The sequence below is a fragment of the Hermetia illucens genome, chromosome 5 (genome assembly GCF_905115235.1).
Source record: "Hermetia illucens chromosome 5, iHerIll2.2.curated.20191125, whole genome shotgun sequence".
In the NCBI taxonomy this organism is placed as follows: domain Eukaryota; kingdom Metazoa; phylum Arthropoda; class Insecta; order Diptera; family Stratiomyidae; genus Hermetia; species Hermetia illucens.
This window is the reverse complement of record NC_051853.1, coordinates 103534071-103551550: the sequence shown is the minus strand read 5'-3', so window position 1 is coordinate 103551550 and position 17480 is coordinate 103534071. Positions and strand designations below refer to the sequence as shown.

The following is a 17480-nucleotide window of genomic DNA, read 5'->3' as shown; positions in this document are numbered from 1 at the left end:
TACATGAGTACTGGCAAGATCATTGTCTTGTACAGTAAGAGCTTTGGTGATGGAAAATCATTGCATATTTTCGAACACAATGGGATTTGCGCGACAAAAATTCCGCACATAAGAGCAAGTGTTTGCGTAAAGTCCGAACCGACTGCTGCAAGGTTGTTAGTTGATAGACGTTCCCACTATCAATTTAGCACAATTATGTCACAAGTAGAGTATCGAACCCCACTTGCATGAATAATTAATACTTTTCAGTGAAACAATAACAACTATGGTTCCGAGTGTTGTCCGACTATAAAAGACAATGAATGGTGTCTTGCGCTAATGGAGATGGAGATATTTCGTTGGACTTGTTGCGTAACACGTTTTGATCACATCCGAAATGAGGATATCCGTGGTCGATATGGGTTTGCACCGATTGTGTAAAAATTGCGAGGCGTCTTCGATGGTATGGTCACGTAATTCGCGCTAACGAGAACAGAAAGCAAAAACAAGTCTTAATTATTTCAAAGAATTTAATCGGTAGAAACACCACAAGGTTACACTTAGAAAATACAATATATGCCTACTGGCGTGCAACTTTGCATACTCAATTTAAGCTAGGTAAATAATCAAGGAAAGCTCAAAAATAGCAAAATTTAATTAAATAAACGTCCCTACAATAATATACTTTATTTTTCTTAAAGTCAGACCCTGATAACATTAGTTTCTTTTATGCAATTACTAGCGCCTTGTTTATTTTTATATAATTTCGTACAAATTTCTTTCACAACACGTCTTTGATATTTTCCTGACGCCGTCATGGGAATTGAGTCCGTGAAATAAATTCCACCTCTAAGTTGTTTATAGTCTGCTATTCTACCCTGGAGATGATCAACAATGTCCTTTTCACTAAGATTGGATCCTTGTGCCTTTACAATTAATGCTGCCGGCAAATCGCTACCATCTTCGTCCGCGATCCCGCAAACGCAGGTTTGGGCAATGTCTGGTATTTCCACGAGTATGTTTTCAATTTCGGATGGGAAGTAATGGTAATTTCTATATATTAAGATGTCTTTCTTTCGGTCTACTAAAATCAAATAGCCTTGTTTGCCAAAATGTCCCACATCACCAGAATGGATCCAGCCATCCTCATCGAAGACATTTTTGGTGGCGTCTGGTTGCCCGTAATACCCTAAGAATGGATATGGAGGTTTTACCAGTACTTCACCATCAACTTCACTACCCACGATTTCGCCTTCGTCATTAACGATTTTCATTTGCATATTGGGAATGGCAAGTCCAACAGATTCGAGAGGCTCATTTCCTCGGTTGACAGTAATGATTGATCCGACCTCTGTCATTCCGTACATAATGTAAACACTACCGTTTTTCAAATACGTATTCATCCTTTGTACCAAAATTGGAAGAACTTTGCTTCCACCGCACAGGTAGGTCCGAATGCTTTGTAGCCGACTGACACTTATATTGGGGTCTTGTAGCAATGCAGCCATTTGTGAAGGTGGAGATAAGTAAAATGTAACCTTGTATTCCTCAATTAACCGTAGGATAACATCCGACGAAACTTTTTCAGTGGTTATAATTCGTGTAGCTCCTGCCATCAAACTTACGATTAATGTCCAGACACCACTGTACCAATACATAGGACTAAAGCAAAGTAGAATATCACTGCTTCTCACGGGGCTGAAGAAATAATAAAAACTTGAAATTAAAGTATTTATTCTATTTGATCTCTTTAACAACTTACGATATTTCAGCGCACAGAACAAGTGATGCTTGGGAGACGTTTACACCCTTCGGCAAACCCGTTGTTCCGGAAGAACAGATAATAGCCCCGGGGATATCCTTCGGGTCACCCAATACAGGACATCTATGAAAGTAATTAAAATAAATTATTGCAGATTTTTGAGAAAAATAAAATGTTGAGTTTAATACATCTTACGGGTGCAAAAACTACTACAGCAGCCCCATAGTGTAAGGTTAAGGTAAAGGGGAAATTAGAATTGTCAATTATTATTGTTTCCCAATTTAATTGAATAAGATTTGCTCCAAATAAGGTTAATTAGCCAAAATAAACTGGTTCACACTATACACAATACAGGCCAGATCTCGAGATAGTCGTGTTTTTTGAAAGTTAATCTTCCGATCTCATTAACCCGCTCCAAATTTAACTTGGTCATGGATGTTTGCGTTCGCTTTTTGCTGTCCAGTTGCTGGAAGCTTATTATATGCACGGCATTAAGTGCGATGTTTATACAAAGTTTCGTTCGATCAACTTAACTTGGCGGTCATTCAAAATTATTTTGTGGACTTTTTTGATGTGTTCGTCAGTAACGGCCTCTTTGGGGTGTTCACTGCGTGCATCTTCCTCGGTTCTCGTTTCGCCTCGTTTAAACTTAGCAAACCACTTTTTAAGGGTTGATTTGCCTGATGCAAAGTCCAAATAATATTTATCAAGCCTTGACTTCACCAGTATTTTATTTTGCCAAAAAGCAATGCTTGTATATGACAGTTGTCAAATTTGTATTCGTGGCTTTTGAATTTGTACACGTATGCGTTAGTCTCCGAACTTTTCAGCCCACCAGCATGTGTACAACTGAAATATTACCTTATAAGTTTGTAAACTGCTTCAATGATCCCAAAATACAACATCAGACCAAAATGGTATAAAAACCTTCAGAATTATGATGATAATGATAGATTGTGTTGTAAAAAGGAAACAAATACTGGAAAATTCACAGAATAAGTTTTGTGATAAGACGCAGAGTACATAATGTTGCAAAATGTTGTCTCGAGAATCAAACATCTATGACAAAATAAACAAATTCATGCTTAAATCTCGAAGTATTCAGATTCTTCAAGCTCTCTAAAAAAACCTTTTAGTACCGAATTAATTCTTATATTTTTAGAAAGTGTGTGTAGCATAAAGCGTCAATTTAAAGATGTCGCAAGATTGCCTATTGACGATTTGTTGGCTCCCGGAAATGTGACTCAGATCCCTCCAGAACTTGCTGAGGAGGTTGATTGACGTTGCATGGGGGACAGAATGTAACCCTAGTAAATTCTTCCTGGGGTTAAATTTCTACAAGATCTCACAAGATATTTTAGCCTATCAAATATCATCTCGATAATAGCTATTAGTTTCTCCGAAGCGCCTTCCTGCGTTAAGCACTTCAAATACACTTTGATTGATAGAAGAAACCAGGGTGAAAACCTCCTCGATGTATTTAGACGTATTCTTTCATGCGCGTTGTGAGTTAGGGCTTAAGAATACACTTAAAGCCGTCCCTGCTTGTCCTTAAGAGGCCATTAGAAGGGATAGCAATTTTTGGACTTGCAGCATGCCAATTTTAAATCTTTATTGCTACCGAAACGTCAACAACGTTTCGGATAAGGGCTGACCTCACGACTAAGACCTTTGGTTATCGAAAATGGACTACGATCAATTTCCGGAATGAGCGCATGCTCCTCGATAACGTTAGCGAAGGGCTTCAGAATACTCCCTTCTCCAACTCGAGCGGGAATTCTAACGATATAAGCTTGACATTTTAGACCTAACCGAAGTACGATGATGGGACTCTAAAGAGTATTCTTCTCTTTCTGGGCTTTTGCACCCTGCAAGGCTGAGTGGTAGCAGACGCGAATATAGTGTCAGATTGTTTCTGATCGTTACCGCAGCTATCCTCTTGACCTATCAGTCGATTTCTAACAAACTTCTAACTATAAGATTCCGGTCCAGCTAAAGAAGCGTCGTAATTGTACAGTGCTTTGCACCAACGGTGACTTTCGATATAGTGGAGAAGGATGCTTTCTATCACACGCAGCTCAGGATAGGCTTCCTAACGGTGGCACTGTGATCCTGATAGATAATCTAAACGTCAAGGTGTGCTGTGGAAACATTTTCCTCGGACATGTGATGAGGAAACACGGCCTTAGCGACCGCAACGATAATAGTGGGAGATTGTTGGATTTCCAACCATCTTTTACGTTCGCTTTCATGTTGCAACTATTACTTCTCGCAGGTTTGGGGAGCTGCAAGCCCCTAAATTCAACATTGTCTGCTTGTATGATCGAACTGCCGCTCGACAGGGAGATCGCTATTTTGCTGATCGGGCAGCAAACACATTGAATGACGAGCATTGGGCAGTAATTAAAAATGCTCTTTTTCGAGTGCTGTGCAGGTCAAATTCCGAAGATCCTCATAAGATCTGGCTGACTATGGAATCCTGAAAGCGGTTCTATGAACGGAAGGTGTTGAAGGCTCTATTGACTGCTGCTAGTGATGATGGGCGTGACACCTTCGAACTCCGATACTGAGTGAAATTTCGAGAAGTTGATGTTACTATTGCACTGGAGAGGGAAGCGGAAGATGCCGCAGAACGCAATGGTTTCACAAGTGTATATAGCCTCACGAAAGAGCTTGAATGTGGTCGCAAACCTTTCGATCAACTCCATTTCTCATCTACGATGATGAGCAACTCAGGAGATCGAAAGAACACTTCAGCACAGTTCTGGTACAGTAGACTATGACATCTTTGATCAAAAACCTCGACTACGCTGATTACATCGGTTTTTTGTTTGCTTCTTGGATGTGGAAAAATAGGCAAGTAGAGTTGGACTGAAAATACATAATTAAAATAAATAAATACAACCATGCCATGCAGTAGAATCCACTCTCCTAAGATGGCCGACCAGTGGGTCGCCCCAAAGGCAATTGGCATAAAGAAGGAGCGCAAGCTGAAGCTCATTTTAGGTAACCGTGATCGACGGCGCGCAGGTGTGGTTGACGCACTACACCCCACCAAGAGGTGAATGGCAACCATATCCGATGCGTACCTAGATTGTTTTAACAGGATCTGCAGGGGCTGTAAGAGATGTGTGGATAGCAAATGCTACTTCGGTGCTATCCGGAGGAGTAGTCCTCCTACGTTGCTATATGGTGCAGAATTCTAGTGAAATACTTCTTTCGCCTCGTAAGGTACTTATTATCATGGATGGGAAGCCATGATACGATACCGGAGTCCTGAAAAATGTACAGAAAGGTATGCATAGCTCTCAAGAGAATTTTTTCCTCTTTACCTGCGTGGTGGAGTTTACATGCAAAGGGGGGATTCAAAAATTTTTTTTCACCGGATATAGTCGTGTAGGATATCAATTGAAAGGCCCCGATTTGTACTTTCCAAAACTAACATTAGTTTTGGCGTGAATTGCAAAGTGTGTGAGTAAAGAGTCAAAAAGTACGCACTTAAAGTGAGACAGGACTCATTTTCGGAATCTACCCAACCCAAAAAACCGAAAAAAATCAGGGTGTCGCGCGTTTAGATGAAATCTAGGCCTCAAAATATGTCTGCTCAAATAAACTTACTGAAGGTATATCACTAACTTTGAGAAATTTACTCGAAAACCCCCCTTAAATTCATGCTAGGACATTCGAATTTTGCACCAGCATAGAGGACACGTATATACGTGCTAAATTTCATGGAAACCTGGCAATTCACGCCAAAGTTATAGCAGTTCAAACTTAGCAACTTCGCGCGAATTAACTGCTTCCAAAGCCATGCAAATAAAATGCTGACGTCATAATTAACGGGAATAATTGACATTCGCGTGAAATATTAAAGTCGCATTTATGAAGAATCTATTTATCTGCAGCCCTTTTTAACGTTTTGTGTAAAACTCTTATGTGAAATCTAATCTTCGAGAGCTGCCCCATTCCAGTATCTGCTCAAATAAATTTACTAATAGTATATTATCAACTTTTGGAAATTGACTAAAAAACCCTTAAATTCATCCTAGGTGTACTAAATCGGTTTCGGTTTCCATCAAATGATTTACTTAAATCCCCTTCTAAAAAATAGAGGGCAACGGAATTTTCAGCTATGTGACACGGAGCTGTCGTTCACTCGTCGCTCCTCACATGTTTTTCTTTTTCTTCAGCCTTTGTCCCGTTCACAAAGGGGGTTGGCTCGTCGTGATCGATTTCGTAATTTTATTTTATCAAATGCCTGATTAGGATGTAATCACGAGGCCTCTAAATCCACATCCTGCGTATCAAGCCACCGTTATTTCGGCCAGCTTTTGGGTTGCTTACCATTGACTTCGATGTTCAGACCAATATTGATAAGTGCATTCTCGTTAGCGTAAATTACGTGACCAAACCATCGAAAACGCCTCTCTCATAGTTTTTCCACGATCGGTGCAAACCCATATCGATCGCGTATATTCTCATTTCAGACGTGATCAAAACGTGTCACATTACCAGTGCAATGCAACATCTTCGTCCCCATTACCGCAAGACGCCGTTCATTCTCTTTTATAGTCGGCCAACACTTAGAACCATAGAGAGCGGCAATCGGAAGACGTTTGCAGTCAAATTTAAATTAGGGACGTTTGCTGATACGTCGATCATAAAGAATATCAGTTTTGGAATGCCACTTCATCCAGGTTGCGTTAATACGTGAGCAATTTCATTACGCAGTTCTCCATTGGTTGATAGCATTGACTCCAGATATTTAAATCGCTGTGTTCTGGCAATCGCAGTAACTTGCTCCTCGAGATATTTAAATCGCTGAGTTCTGGCAATGACAGTAACCTGCCCAGAACTGAGCGATTTAAATATCTCGGGTCAATGCTATCAGCCAATGGAGAACTACGCTATGCTCCTACATAGGGATACACAGAACCTTTTATACCTGAAGCGTCAAACTTCCGGTTTCCCGACTTGTTATATACTTTGTGAGGCTTTCTCGAATCCGATTTATATGTACGGAAACCGTATCCGGCTTATATGTATAAAAAAAATATAATATTCCACATCAATATGGAATGAGTGGAAGATCCAAAGTTGCATAATTCTTTTTGCCTTGCTTGGGAAATATGTTATGTGACCAAAAACATCTTTTCTCAAACATCTAATTCACAAAGATGATTTGCTATTTCCTCAGGATAAATATTATGCCATGGTTAGGCGACCCCGTCCACTTCGAGTAAGAATTCCAGCTAAATCAGCTGCACATTTTGAACCTGAGCGAATTCAGATGGGATATTGGAAAGTGCTTCTCTGCATCTTGTAACGATGTGAGGTTAAGAAGCAGCATTGAAACAGTGCTACAACCAACGGGGATTTCAGATATAATGGAGAAGGGTGTCTTCTATCAGCAAAAACAACTAACTGGTTGCTAACACAGTTCAGTAGAGGTTTCCTAAAGATGACATTGTGATCGTGGTGGGTAATCTGACTACCAAATTGAGTTGTGACAACACTTCGCTCGGAAATGCGGGCAAATGATACTCAGGCATGGTTTTGGTGGCAGTGGCAGCTTCAGTGAAGGGTTTGTAGACTTCTGCAACGTTCACTACCTCGCCATTCGCGAAACACTGTATGTTATAATGCTATTTGGGTTTCGACTTGGCATCTAATCGCGATCTACAGTCAATTTAGGAATTGTTTTATGAATGTGCATAACAAAAAATGCTGGCATCCGCCTTCGATTGGGTGCCGGTATTGCAACTACAGGGGAATAAAGCATGGCCTTCCTCCAAATTCAATAAGGTCCATCTCCGCGATCCAGACGTCGTCCAGCGATAAAGAAACTTTTTTTCTGCGTAGTGTTGTGCGAGCCATCTTTGGTTATCTTTATGTCACAACACGAACAAACTTGCGGGCGGCGGGAGAACTTCGCCAAGATTCTGAATCGAATAAAATCTGGTGAAGTTCCAATTGTTGTGGATGCTATTCTGAGGCATGCCACATGTGGATACGGACTGCTGCCCGAACAGAATGAAAATTATCTTTAACATTTAGCCACTTGAACAGACCGAATTCGCCGACATTGACGGTCTCTCAGCAGAGCAATTTATTCTTGGGCGTTGCGAGTTTTCCCAAAGAGTGGGCGAAGTGAATGATCGTTACAATTCCGAAGAAGAACACTCAACGATGAAGCTTATTTGCGTGAACCCCACTATCACGAAGATATTAGCTAAAATCATCCTGAAACTCGTCAAGGAGCACTTCGAACTTTTAATCGAAAGGGAGTAGGCTTGTTTTCACTATGGATTCTTCTGTACCGACCGCGTTAACGCCAGTGTGCGGAGTAGATATCACGACTCGACTTGTTCTTCATCGAGTTCGAGAAAACTTTGGGTAGTGTGAACAGAGAGTGTATCTTGAATGCTCTACGCAGAAGTGAGATTTCGAAAAAGCCAATATATATTATCGAATCAACGCGCAAAATTTCACATGCTCACAAGGTAAAATGCTAGAAGAATTTAAATTGCAAAGCGGCGTCCGCGCGAATTACACTTTTTCTTTCCGTTATCGGTGGCGTTCTTCATGCTGCCTTGAACGACGCGGATAAATCAAGCCATCTTTCCTCAAATTGATGACATCTGTTTGCTCACCAAGTCATGGAACTTAGCCAAATGGCTCTGAATTTGGAGAAGGAAGCAAACAGACTTGGATTAGAGGTAAACAACTGCAAAACCATGGTTCTCAACCTGACTGGTCATCGCTCTCTCCCTAATAACATTAATAGGCAGCATTTGTATACCTAGAAAGCCTTGCTTCCGCCGACGACAACAATTTAAAGTCGTTCCATGGATTAAGAGCACTAAATCCGCCTTCGCTATTTTAGACCAAAATTTGGAAATGGGAGAGTACACGAAAAATGATCACCACTGTTACACTAAGCGTTACGCTTTTATCAGTCCATGCCAGGGTGGTGCCATTGGGATTTTTTGGCCTAAGACAATAACTAGTTAACAATTTCGTCGGCGTGCAAGTGATATAGCTGTGGAGGTGTTGATGAGAAAGCGGTCCTATGGTAACCATATACACGTTGATTTAAGAACGGACGCTGAAGGTGATAAATACCACTCGGAAGGTCCAAGGATGGATCGAATCAAATTATGGACTAAATCACCGCAACACTCGGCATCAAAATAATTTCCGTCGGCAAAAAGCCGTTATACTTGTGAAAGCCTTAATTTTGAATGTATGTGTGAAGAATTATTCACAATATTTCTGAAGCTAACAACACTAGAATGTTCACAGCCAATATGATAAACCCGGATTTTCATCATTCCCGTTTTGTTTGACTAGCTTACTACTCCAACATAGACTGACTACCTAACATGATTTACCTTTGGCCTATTATAATTTTGTTAATAACAGTTGAGGTTTTGGTAAACTTTCCAAAATCGTGTCTTGTATTATCAGGTACATAGTGTATTTTGTAATTTCAAGAAGAATGTTTTTCAAGTGAATTTTTGAAAGATGAGATCGACCATTATCGACATTGACGGACAGTCAAGATGTGATAAGTAGACAAATGGACATGCATACATTGGATCTTTTCTAGATAAAAGCCCTCCTTATTAAGGTTTTGTGTAAATACAAAAACTTATTAAAATCGGTTTACTGCCTGTCTGTCCGTCTGCCTGTCTGTCTGTCTGTACGTCACACGCGTTTTTCTCGGAGACGGTTAAAGCGATTGACACCAAATTTGGTGCAAAGGTGGGAACTATGAACGCTCACGCATACAGTGAGTTAGATCCTGTTACGTCGAATTTTAGGAGGGGTCCCCATGCATGCAAAAGGGGGGAGTAACATTTTTTTTTCATCAAATATAGTCATATGGGGTATCAAATTAAAGGTCTCGGTTAGTACTTTTCAAAGCCGGCCTTAGTTTTAATATTTGTTGGGAAGGTGGGGAGTGCGGGGGTTGAAAGTGAGGATTTCTTTAAGGGTGGCATTCTCAGAAACTACCAAACCGAAAAATCTGAAAAAAATCGGGAGGCTGCCACTATATGATGCCTGGGCGAAATACCTTCCATACTGATATCTACTCAAATAAAATTAATAATAGTATATTACTATAATTTTTAGTAATTGGCTGCGAAACCCCCCTTATGTTCATCTTAGCACCATTGCAGTGATGTAGGCTATAATGTAGAGCATGATCCTACCAAGTTTGGTGGAAATCGCACTATTAATAACAAAGTTGTTGCTTCTTTGAAAATTGAAGACTATAAATGTCAATATCACCCGAAAGTGGATACTCTCACATAATATATGGACATATTACGTGCTGGTCCGGATAGCTGAGTGGTTAGAGCACAAGACTATCGTACGGAAGGTCGCGGTTCAAATCTCACTGTTGCAGTGGAATTTGTATCGTGATTTGCAGTCGGCTACCAGTCGACTCAGCTGTGAATGAGTACCTGCGTCAAATCATGGTAATAATCTCGGTCGAGTGCAATGCTGACCACATTGCCTCCTACAGGCTATTCTGTAGTGTACCGTTACGGTCTTGAATGAAGTGCTCTAACACACTTCAAGGCCCTGATCCAATATGGATTGTTGCACCAACGATTATTATATATTACGTGCTATGTACTAAGAAATACACAAAACCTTTCGTACCTGAAGCGTTCAGCTTCCGGTTTCCCGACTTGTTTTTTTCTGTTGGCGATAATTATTTAACCCTTTGTTAGCTTATTGTTATAAATACGTAAACTAGCAAATAAAAAAGACACAGTGGTTGACAATTGCAAATTAAATCGCGGATGTAAATAATTTTAAATATAAGAGTTGCCTCTTTAAGTGCTTATGAAATGTTTCCTTTCGTTACACGCATCAGGGAATGACGATTTTGAACTTCTTTTCATACATAGGTTTAAACATAAATAATGTATTCACTGAATTTCCCACCGATTTTCCTCGCAAGTGATTCAACTCTTCTTACATAAATGCTGTTCGTAGCAAGACAGATGGGCAGATCCACAAGCGAGTAATTAATCAATTTTATTAAGATGTTGTATTATGGACAATCTTAACATGAAATGTTATGTGAAAGGTCCATGCTGTAGAGATTGCAATTAAGTCACCCAAAAAATTGTGTTGGTAATGGTAATGTTGGAATTGATAAGAAGTAATTGATAACAATTATTTTTCGTTACACTCAAAAGACATTCATATCACTTGTTTGGGCTTCATGTCAGGAAATGCATTTATTTCAAGAAAATTCAAAGAATTTGAAGAAGAAGAAATGGTTGCGGTTGATAGCGCAAGAAAAAATAGCAAAAGGAACACATCATTCTTCCGAGAAACAAGATACTCAAAAAAGAGTTAAAGCATTGTAGGAACTTCAATGTAATTCTAATTTTCTTAAAATAGGCAATCACAGATAATGAAATTGTTTCAAATATAGGCCAAACTAGAATCACAGTAATAGAATTATAAATATTATACTTACACAAAGTCATCGACAAGGTTATCGACACTTTCCATAAATTCTGTGACATGAGGTACATTTTCCACGTGCCCGTCAATGATATATATGGGAGAAGTGAGGCCAATTTTTTGCAAAGCACTTTTAACCACTGAGTAAACTCCTTCGTCACAAAACACAATTTTTGGTTTGGTGGTTCCATACATATGTTCGATCTCACCTTGAATTAATAACATGCACTTAATAGGGCTGTTCCACCTTTTGAACCATTTAAGAATAGATTACTTATAGCAAAAGACACATCCAGGCAGTTGTATGGTATTCCAGTGATATATGAGGCGAGTACAACAGGCGTGAGGTTTGCGGAATTCGCTGCCACTATGCCAACCACGTCGCCTTGTTTCAGGCCATATTTAGAATAAAACATGCACGTTCGAATGGCCCGAACTTTTATATCATGATTGGTATATTTGATTCCACTATCGGCACTGATCTATTGTAAAAATGAAATTATTTTTCCTAATTTGGTAATTTTTGAAAGTCTGGCACCCACCTGAATCACCTTATCAGGATCTCGATCCATCATATTCAAAAGGACATGACCCAATGGTACTTGTGGATTAAGAATGGAAACATATTTTTTCCCTGACCAAGTTTTTTGAATAGGATCGAACTTGCACTGATATTGAGACATTTTCGCACAGCTAGGACTAGAAATTAATCTGAATGAGCTGGTTCGTAACCCGCGTTTTACTTTTATAGCGCCTTGTGTACTCACATACTGCGGGGCATGATCAGCACTTCTTGTTTTCTACTATGAAATGATAATAAGAGGAATGATAACAAAAGTTCAAATACAAAACAAACCATTGATAACTTGGTCAACATCGTAAACAAAATAAATCTCTGAGAAGATGTAAATAGTTAAAGGCACAAGTCACTGGCTTATTGCTACGATTCTTTCTCTGTATATTTGATTCACAAGTGGAAGTGCATGCTGATATTAGCTTTCTGTACATGGTCTGTGGGCTAATTTCCGCACGTTCTTAGGCTATGACGTAGGAGGGCGTTAGAAGTAATAATGATTTGCAGTTTGAATGCTCATTAAATTGAGATCAAGCGATGGTCCCAAAATCAAATTGGAAAATTCCACGATGAGTCCAGGACGGACATAACATAATATATGCAAGTCAGGAAGTTGTCTAAATAATTTTGTGTTCTTCTTTTGCAGGAATATTTAGGTACGTAACAAACTTTATTCTTTCTGTTTTTATGCCCATAGTGTGTACGCATATAGTATTTCAGACTATTCCTCTTAATGTAACACTTGCACTCTAACATTGATACCTTAGGACGCAGCAAATTTAAGAGGACAACAATCAATATGCCATTTTCAATAATAGTAGAATTTCAATAACGCTCCAGTATTGTGCAATGCATGCCGATACCCTGTCCCAACATAAGGCTCATGCCACGGCGTTGCAAGAGATGCACTGGACAGGATCCGCTTGCCTGGAGAAAAGCCACTACACCATGTGCCAAGTATGATATCGCAATCATACTTGAAGATTTTAACATTTATTCAGCCGATAGATTGGCTTAAATTAACAGTATCCCAAAATATGATTGCTAGTGGTACCTGGTTTGCGCGGAAAACGGCTGAAGGGGTCACTTTTAACTAAATTGACCCCATGTAGATTGAATTACGCCACTTATCAATACTGATAAATTTCAGAACATATAGACTCGGATCACTAGTGATGCCGGAATAACAATGGCAGTCAACAGAGGTCCTGGAGATGAAACATCGACAAATGATCGTCACAATTACCTGAAAAACGTTATCATTGGCACGGCCGCAAACATGGTTGACCTCAATCGCAAGAAAAGTTGGGACCACTGGTCCGACGATAAATGCAAGTTAGCAGCGGAACGGAAAAATGCTGCATACCGCTCAATATTACACCCCCAAACAAACAACCAAGATATCGATGACAGGAAAACGCTGCCACCATTGACCATGAAAGCAACACTAAGCAGTTCATCATCTGATGTTCAAACTGTGGGATAGCGAAACAAGTGATATTATCTGCCCCAAAATTAAAAAGGAGGATATCACGTAGTATCATGTTGCTGAGTATCATCTGTAAGATACTCTCTGCTCTCGTGCTAGGTCGGATAGTCCCATAAGCCCAGGACGTCGTTGGCCCACACCAAAGAGGCGTGCGGAAAGCGATGAAAAAACTGTTGGAATATGGACATCAGTTGCACCATCTATTCATCGACTTTAAAACCGCCTACGATAGCATAACCAGGGTAAAACTCTACGGCCGAAATTCCGACGAAATTGATGAGACTGACTAGGCTGACCAATGTGCGAGGTTAGATAGGATCAGCAGGATCACTCTCAAGACCATTCGACGTCAACAACAGTCCACGACAGGGGACAAGGACGCCCTATCATGCGTCGTCTTTAACCTGGCCCTGGAGATACGTGATGATGAGGTCAATGCAAGAGGTACGATCCTCTTTAAGTTGACCCAACTACTGGCCTATGCTGACGATATCGACATCATGGAAAGAATAACCCAAGACATTATAGGTTGCGGGGGGCAGGTCATTCAATCCATATGGGTTGGGATGATCTTTCCAGGAAAGTCTATAAGGGCAATATTTATAATAGAAAAGACGTTGGAGGGTGACTGCAACGGAGCGATAGCATAGGCCAGGAGTCTAGACAACCTTTAGAGATATAAAACTGATGGATGGAATAAATTTCGAATGTTGTTAACCCCGCTGCGCCATAGGTCTCTGATTTAGGTATCTGCTTATCAATCCCCCCCCCCCCTAAATACGCTAAATATAATACTCGCTTCGGAAAATATTGATTTATGTATGTTATATATCTCCGGTTAATTGTTGATCCACGCAATCTCCTTGGTTAATATTGCTGTTTTTCATTTCCTTCATTTCAGTAAGACTGTGTCAGTTACATTATCACTATCCTTAAAGCTTTACACCTCATGAACCTACAACCCAGAAGAGGCCAAAGACCAAGATAAAAATTCTCTCAACTACCCTAACTATCGCGTTGTCGCTCGTAAAAGTACTAATTGGCACCTTTCACTTAGTGCTGTGAATGGCTATGTTCACTGAAAAAAATGTTACATTCCCTCTTTGAATGAAAGAAGGCACCCTCCGACCCTCTTAAGCTAAACGTCAATTGATGCCGTTCATTACCAATCGGTGTAACGGTTTCTGGGAAAAAATCGTAGACAGACTGAAACGCGCCAAAAGTCGTGACAGGGTTAGGCAGAAAGACTATACACAAGAGGAGCGGTAAAGGAACACAATCTTAATGTGAACATTTCGGGTAGGGAGGAGGTAGGTAAGTGGTATTGATATATTGGGGTATCGATATCGCCCAGTTGGTTTTCTTCATCTTATCTTAGCAGGAAACGGATGCATTAAAAAAATTGATACTGGATGCATCTACTTATTTCCTCTTCCAAGCAGGTAGGTTAGAATAAAATCGCCCACCGGTCGTCAACATCCCTCGACAGAACCTCGGTGGTGGACAGATAAGTCTACATGGAATATAATAACGGCTTATTAGGCTTCGGGGTTACTACAAGTTTCTGTTTCCTGTAAAATTCCTTCTTTGAGGCATGTCGTAAATAGAACTGTTTTGACCGCCATTAGTAGAGTTTTGTTCGGAATACCGTTTAGGTCTGCAGCTTTATTTTCGACAATCTCAATCGACATAATCTGTGGCATTTCATCGAGATCTATTATATCTGGAGAGTGGATGGGTTTGATTCACTTGAAACTTGTGAGAAAAGAATGTGTGTGTGTGTGTGTTTGGGGTGGAGGCAATGCCTCTGAGCACTCATACCCTAGTGATCCATTGTACTCAATTCCCCGTCTAACGAAATATCTCGGATTCGTTTATGTATCGCAGGATTTCTGTTAGTGGATGTGATGCTATCCGTTGTAGTTGGAGCATATCAGCCCTAAAAATTTGATGTCCGATGCGTCTAGAGGGGTGGCATTTACATAGCAAATGCTCTGTGGTTTCTGCTTCCTCATTATGATAGTAGCATATTGTACAATTCATGTTCTGAACATATGTCCAGCTAGTCAATTATGCATAGTTGGAATGCACAGCAAGTAACCTGCAAATGTCTTGCTGTCCTGGATTCAGTTGGACTGTGCCCCCTACGTGTTTGTCGATAGATCTAATTGAATTAGTCTATGAGTTGCTCTCATTGCAGTGCTCTGAATAAACAGATGCAAGGGCTGCAAGTTAAGTAATGCCTTTAAAACTTCGCCCGATGGCATGCTTATGGCACCGTTAATACCCAGCCACACAGTTCTTTCCAGTGCTGCTAGTGTACAATCCTTTGTTTCATTTCAACCCTACGGATACACAAGCGAACATCGGCCTAATGATAGCAACACATATCCATATTCCTACCTAAGGCCTAAATTCCTATGGCGAGGCAAAGGTCTGCCTACACAGCTCATAAGCTGTAAGAATTCGCTTCATTTTTAACTCTACATGCTTATTCAAAACAAGCTTTTTATCTATAATTTAATTCATATATTTCACTTCTTCGGAGAGTTAAAGGGCTGTACTCCTCATCTCTGGAGTCTGAAGTTCGCAGACTTAAGTATGAAAACTATCATACCTTAACCTTCTGCCAAGAGGAAGGCAGCTCAGAACAAAACATCCATAAAAAATATTTTTTAGAAGTTACTCTAAATGCTCTATACACTCCTTTAGCATTACTGGATAGATGTCATCGATGGCAAAGAATAGTATAGCAACTTTCGTTTTTTCATTAGTAATAACCGTTCTCGCATTATGCCAAATCTCCTTGCAACACCTTCGCGAAGAAAGGTTTGCCGAAACAGCCAATTCTCTTCCTCCCACTTTTTATGCCTGCTCTCCCGGGTAGTGTACTTCCAAGTGAATCTATGTAGACTCATTCTGGAGTTCATAAGAGTACCATCCGCTTTTTTAAAAAGTAGCAGCTTGACCGACTCATCCTTATTAAGGATATAAGAGTTCTCAGTCAAGAAATTACTCTTATTATAAATTACTCTTATTATAAATTACTCTTATTATAACTCCGAGATATTAGAAATAATAGTGATTTCCGTATGTAACTGTTTTCTTTCTGCACGAAAATCTTTCCTTTCACCGTGACAGCCAACCAACTGTTTTACTCTAATTATTATTTTTCCTATCTGACGTTTTTCGTCACCTACTCTGCTCTTCACTCTTGTAGCGAGTTCTGAACTGAGTAGACGTCATCTGTCCGCTGGTATTCGCGAATTCTGCCGCGCCAGGACTCTGTATAGCCTGGAAATGTCCCTTTCACCTTCCAGCTCCTCACAGTATGCTCTAAAGCAGTCTCTTTCGAATGTTATATTCTTATATTATCTTGTATTAACGTTATATTTTTTTATTCTTATATTCACGCTGTGAGTTCCGAAAGTTTAACTAGTCTTCATCTTTATTGCTTTTGTAAGCATGATTTAGAAGTCGTCTGGCTGATTTCCTGAGTTTTTGCAGTTCTCGGTTCTACCATAGTACCGTTTTACCGCTTTGACCTTGGGAAATAGTACAATCCTCTTCAAAGCACTCTAGAAATGTACGATTCAAAGTTCCAATTGATCTTTTATCGTCGAAGGAGTTTTAGTCGCCTAGAGAACTCCATTTGATTCCGCATACACCATCCGATCTCTTAGTTCTTGCATCGGCGGCGTCCACAAAGAATCATAGGGTAAATAATCGAAGGCAACTGTAATGTTTCTCCTGTTGGCATGCACCCGGTATTGTAGATTGACTAAAACAATTTTCTGGGATCAGAATTGTCTCAGGAAGGTTGCCTCTAATAATTTTGACATCAGAACGCAGGTTCTCGGTCTCATTTGTCTAATTTGACTAACATTTACATTTGTAGGATCACCATGAATCGGTTTCCACTTATCGGAATTAGACCAGTTCTGGTAGAGGCCGAAGAAAAGGTTCTAGCAGGCAAGCCATTTCCTTCGCCGAGCCTCTGGAAGAAAAGGTATTATATTTTCACCGAAAAACCGGTCCTCTCATTGAAGGAGTTGGTGTATTATCCTTTCTGGTTGACTGCGCGGTAGACATCGGGTACAGATTTTCCACAGAAGTGGAGAACCTGCCTTCTACAGATTTCTGCGGGGGGGAATATGAATCTGGTAAGGCCTCTAAAATCC

The 17480-nt window shown here is 40.1% G+C and overlaps 1 protein-coding gene across 1 annotated transcript; it reads right to left on the bottom strand.

Moving 5' to 3' along the window:
* Positions 1 to 651: 651 nt before the first annotated feature.
* Positions 652 to 12128, bottom strand: LOC119657855 (probable 4-coumarate--CoA ligase 3). The gene is made up of 6 exons (XM_038064980.1): positions 12093 to 12128; positions 11779 to 12036; positions 11511 to 11718; positions 11250 to 11445; positions 1742 to 1864; positions 652 to 1677 (listed from the first exon to the last, which is right to left on the bottom strand). The coding sequence occupies exons 1-6, from the start codon at positions 12111 to 12113 to the stop codon at positions 681 to 683; spliced, it is 1803 nt and encodes a 600-aa protein (XP_037920908.1). The 5' UTR covers positions 12114 to 12128; the 3' UTR covers positions 652 to 680.
* Positions 12129 to 17480: the final 5352 nt, after the last annotated feature.

Coding starts and splice junctions, on each gene's coding strand:
- LOC119657855 (XM_038064980.1), bottom strand. CDS start 12,113: ATGTTGACCAAGTTATCAATG. Junction 11,719..11,778: donor ATCCTGATAAGGTGATTCAG/GTGGGTGCCAGA, acceptor TTTTTACAATAG/ATCAGTGCCGATAGTGGAAT. Junction 1,678..1,741: donor GTTCTGTGCGCTGAAATATC/GTAAGTTGTTAA, acceptor TTATTTCTTCAG/CCCCGTGAGAAGCAGTGATA.